This window comes from Haemaphysalis longicornis, unplaced genomic scaffold (genome assembly GCF_048455015.1).
Source record: "Haemaphysalis longicornis isolate Haplotype H1 unplaced genomic scaffold, Haemaphysalis longicornis Haplotype H1 scaffold_1, whole genome shotgun sequence".
NCBI lineage: Eukaryota > Metazoa > Arthropoda > Arachnida > Ixodida > Ixodidae > Haemaphysalis > Haemaphysalis longicornis.
The window spans coordinates 481345133-481350128 of record NW_027526203.1 but is presented as its reverse complement, the minus strand read 5'-3'; the positions used below and the strand labels follow the sequence as shown (position 1 = coordinate 481350128).

Genomic DNA, 4996 nt, shown 5'->3' with positions numbered 1-4996 from the left:
CCTGATAATGTTCAACGTACGTTAAATGTGAATTCTAGAGCTGGGAAAAAATTACGCCCATCTTCCTGCGAGGGAACCCTGATGTGATGCGACGCATCGGGGGGTTCAATTGGCGTCTCCATTGGGTTGATTCTCTTGCGCTGACACTGGTATTGGATTGTGTCACACCACTCGCTGAAGGGACCGTCGCTTCTATCACGTCTTCATCGGAAGAATCAAGTCAAGCAAAGTGACGCGCAGTCGAACGAGAGCGAGCACTGACTGAACCGCCGCAGCGCGCTACCCGCTTTATATTCACAGCGCCTGAAGGAGAGGAGACAGCGGAGGAGAGTCGCGCATGCGCGCACTTGCGCGACGGGAGCGTAATGAAGCGAGCGAAGCGCGCGCACGCAGCTGTTGTTTATGATAATGAGACGAAGTGAGAGTGTTGCGCACAGCTGTCGGAGAGAAGAGCGGAGGAGAGTCGCGCATGCGCAGGGGGCGTGCGGACGCCGCCGACGCAGGAGGGACATGCCTCAGAGCAAGAGATGCGTCGCATCTAAAAACAGGAACAACTTGTGGGCTCAGAAGACAAAAGTTAACGCGCTTTATTTGGCACAAAATATGTGCGGGAGCCTTCAGGGCGCACGAATCCAAACATCCCAGGGTTCAGGTGCCGGCCTCTTAGCCGCGACCCGCGGCCATGCGCAGGTAGGAGACGAACCTGTGGTATAGACTCCGGGACATGCTGGGTTCATTTGAGTTGGAGTTGTTTCGGCTCCCGCCTCCTTGGGCACCCTTGTGGGTGGCCTGCCCATGCTGGAGCGAGCGCGTGCCTTGTCCTGATACTTTCCGTCGGCGCCTCAGGGTCCACTGCTGTAAACGCCTGCGGAGGCCGGCCCAAAGGCTCACCCACAGATGCCGCCCATGTCGCTTCTGCCTGGGCTGCTTGATGTGAGCCACGGGGGCATCTTCCTCAATACGGGGCACAAGCTCCATCGAGGACTGTGTTGAGGACAGAACCCCATGGTGGGGCGCGGGTGAAGAATGGCCACCGCTCGACAGTGAGCCACCCCCGTCACTCGCGCTCTGTTGCTGCGTGCTCGGTCCGCCACCGCAGCTGGCGCTGACGTCGGAATAGCTGCCGCCATCGTCGTTCAGGTGGCGGTATGCCTTTCCGAGGAAACAGACACTGCTGCAGCTAAGCAGAGACGCCGAGCTAGGCATGTTGCGGACGTCGATCTGCAGGCCGAGCTCGGCGCCGATGTGGGTCACGAGGCCCTCCTTGTTGGCAAGCGGCACAGGCCAAGTGTCGCAGCGCTCGGCCCCCACCTCCTGCGCCTTGTCGCTGCTCTCCCAGGGAACCTCCGGGGGCTGTTTCTCGCTCACCCGCGGTGACTCTGCGGGTGGCTGATCGCCAGGTAAGTTCTCGAGAGTGGAGTAGAACAGCTCCAGCGAGAAGAACGAGCTGTCGGGCGTGAGGTACTCGGTCGTCGTGGTGGTTGAACCGATGCGTGAGTCGTCTGCGGCCATCGCCTCCCAGTCGCCGCACTCGCCGGGTGAACAAGGCCGCAGTGCGCCGCGAGCCAGGGGAGGCATATACGGAGGTTCACCAGCACCCATCTCACCACGTGGCTTGAGGCTACGGCGAGAAACGTGAGGGTGAAACCACTATCGTGTTGAATCATTACGCGTGGGCTTACCTCGCTTTCTGCTGCAGCTCTGGGTGCTGCGGCTGCTCCGCGGCTACCGACACGACCTCCATCTCCTCTGACCCTTCGTCCTCTTCTCAAGCGCCAGTAGAAAGCACAGCTCCCGATCGTCTTCTTTCGCGCGCGCCTGTGGCAGTTGCCGCAAAGGGAAAAAAGCGGTGGTCAGAAACACATACAGCACAGCAACACAAAATGTCGCCGGATTTTTGCGGTAGCGCTAAAGAGGCCTGTAGTATAATTATCTTTCGCTGGGGACCATAGAGTACAAAGCACGAATATCACTTGCGTAAAAAACACGGCCACTGGGAAGAGAAAGAAGTATACGCGCGGTGCAGCACCCGCGTCATGAAACCGCCATGAGATGGCTTCTTTTTTTCGTTGGTCTAAAACATCCACTTGCGACCTGTTTATCTCGAATTTTCTGCTCCAAGAATGCTGGACACTCCAGGCAAATTAGTTCTCCGGCTTTCATGGTTAAAGTCGTAAACCTTGGTTAAACACATAGTTATCGGCGAAATTGCTTTTGACCTCAAAAATTATTGCTCCTTTCTTCTTCTTTTTTTCTGTCCTCCCATGACCTGCCCAACTGAGTTAATGTTTCCATAACCCCACAGGCAAGAGTCAGAAAATAATTTATAGCCAACTTACTTTTTTTAGTTTTATTAACCTTATCTGCATCAGTTTGATCAAACAAGCTGTCACAGCTTGAGCTTTTACTTCGTATAAAATACTAAGTAGTCCTTGCGGTAGACTTTATTGAGTGCTTCGATTTCTTTGGTAAACATTTATTTTTTATAGGTTTCCGTAGCCTTGTGAGTTTTATTCCAAGGAAATCGAGGCTAATAGATGCCGCTGACATCAACGCTCATAATACTTCTTTCCCACACCTACTCGCATCATTTGGAGCTTTCGCACTGGTTGAATGAATAATGATTATGCTGTCATAATTCTAAGGCTGTTACATTTCGACGTGATGGGTCAATATCACCCCTGTGCTTGTCTTTGGGCTCTGGGAATGTCTGCTCTTGGGTTCCGCTGAGTAGAGGTGGAAATATGGATGATTTACCTGCTGCCTTTAAAATTTGCTTTCCCAGTCAGAACCGAAGCTAAAGGCAAAAATTTGTTAATGGCGTAATTTATTGGGAGACACTAGGTTAATATTATTTTCTCTCTGTAGGCCCTTGAATCTAGTAGAGGCGCTGATCGCACACTTAATTATTCGCAAGCAGCCGAAAACCATGCCGAATTTTCAGGCTGTGATTGCGTACTTGCAAAAGTACTTGACTGGTGTAATTACTGACTGCAGCAGTCTCCTTTTCCCTCAGAAAAGGAGACCCTAAATCCCTTCTGCACCATGGCCGTTTACGGAGTGAGCTACAAATGCAGTGCGACAGTGTTAAATCCGGCGCTTACTAAAGCGAACATGAATGACAGTCAGAAACTCATGGTAAATATTAAGAAAACAAATGCTGCTGTTGCTGGCCAATTGCTAAGCAATTGTTTGTGTATATACCCGAAGCGTTGGCAGTGCGTACTTCTCCATCCAATACTTTCCCTTCACTGGGCTCGACACGGTGGACAGGCCACTTAGCCACTGGCTATCGGTGGGTTTCCGGTTACCCAACAGCAGTGACCCACCAGCGATGAGCCACAGATGACTCGAGGGTGGAACAACCGTGAGTCACGTGAGCACTGGAGAGCCGCTGATGGATCCCCCACCGGCAACCGGGGAACCTGTGGTACATCGCTGGTGGGTCACCGCCGATGCACGCGTGAGTCACTATAGGGTCGCGGGTAGGTCACCGACGGGCGACCCACCCTGTCACGTGATCCGGAAAGAGGAGGACGTAGGGTAAAATGGTAGTGGAGGAGATGGAGAAGGCAGAAAAGGTAGGCTTTACTTTCTGGGCTTCACAGAAACTTGGGCTTGCTTTTATTTGGCTCCGCACTTGCTTTAACTCGGCAAACTTCAGTTCTTCATTTAGACGTTGGCTTCCCTTCCCTCGGCGTAATGGGGAGGCCGCGTAGATTGCGCATTCACGAGGAGCAGCACACCTACGAATAGGGACGGCGATAACGAAGGTGAGAATATAATTTGCGGCGGCGGAAGGCAAACACCACCGGTGAAGAACGTGCACGAGATATGTATGTCTTTTTTAGGGGTGACCGCCATCGACGGTCAAGGGAAACAAAATTTGCTTATACCAGTCGCCTAATTTGTGCGTCACCTCTCTGTCATGTAATAAAAAGCTTCGCTTGTAATCCGCCTTCACCGAGCGCAATGGCTCATGATTTTGTTATTCCATCGGGAGTATTCCATCGGGAGTATGAAAAACCCGACGACAGTGGGCTTCAGTTGCAGGTACCGAAACTTGGCAGTGCGCTTCCTGCAGCTCTTCTTAAGTGTTGTGAACTCCCAGGGCAAGGAGTCGCAATGGCAGTGGCGGGCGCCAAGTGCGGTTTTGTACATTTGGAGGAGCGTGGTGTTGGATCGGGATTTTTCGGCTCTTTTGAGCGCGAGGTATGAGGCCCCGTAGGTGACGAGGGTGCGAAGAAAAACAGTCGACCATTGCAGAGCAGCCACTCACAGAGCAGGCACAGGTATTATTGTTCCCAGGTCGGTTCTCGGCACTACGTGCGCTGGGACGCATGCATTGTTACAGACACCGGTTCCCTGGCCCGCGCAGAGGCAGTATCCCTTATAATGAAGTGTGAACAGGTGTCGCTGTAATAGTCGCAACCATTGTAGGAAGAGCCTTCAACCGCACAGGACCTTATCACGCTGGTGTGGAGTTTGGCAGCGCACTCCTTATAAACCAGCGCCCCAGCTTTCAGGCCCTCACCCGCCCTCCAGGCTATGAACTGCGCACCATGTTACCGGGCTGCCGGTCGGATCAGCGTTCCAACACAGAGGATTCGGACAGGCCGCCAGTTGAATTGCAATCTAAAATCGTTTCGCACTGAAAGCAGTCGAGTCAATATACCTAGCGGAGCTCTCCGGCATTAAAGGGAGCATCAGAGGGCTCGTAGAGGTTAGAAAATGGGCGAGTGTTTCAACGTGCCCAGCAGCAAGCATAGTCGGTGCTACCGATGGCCCCCGGAAAGGAAGAAACATGGGGCGCAACAATTCACCGGCAAAGACGTGCCAGAAATAGCACGGCTTTTTCCCCGCGCACGATTGTTATCAGTCTAGCGGGACTCCTAGGAAACAGCTGTCTTGTTTATTTAGACAACATCATAATTTACTCCAGAACCTCTGAGGGATACTTTGTTGACTTCCCTAGGACATTTGGCACGGGGAAAGC

The 4996-nt window shown here is 52.9% G+C and overlaps 1 protein-coding gene across 1 annotated transcript; it reads right to left on the bottom strand.

The window, feature by feature from the left end:
- Positions 1-514: 514 nt before the first annotated feature.
- Positions 515-1797, bottom strand: LOC144173826 (uncharacterized). Its single transcript, XM_077702085.1, has 2 exons — positions 1683-1797; positions 515-1621 (listed from the first exon to the last, which is right to left on the bottom strand). The coding sequence occupies exons 1-2, from the start codon at positions 1742-1744 to the stop codon at positions 664-666; spliced, it is 1020 nt and encodes a 339-aa protein (XP_077558211.1). The 5' UTR covers positions 1745-1797; the 3' UTR covers positions 515-663.
- Positions 1798-4996: the final 3199 nt, after the last annotated feature.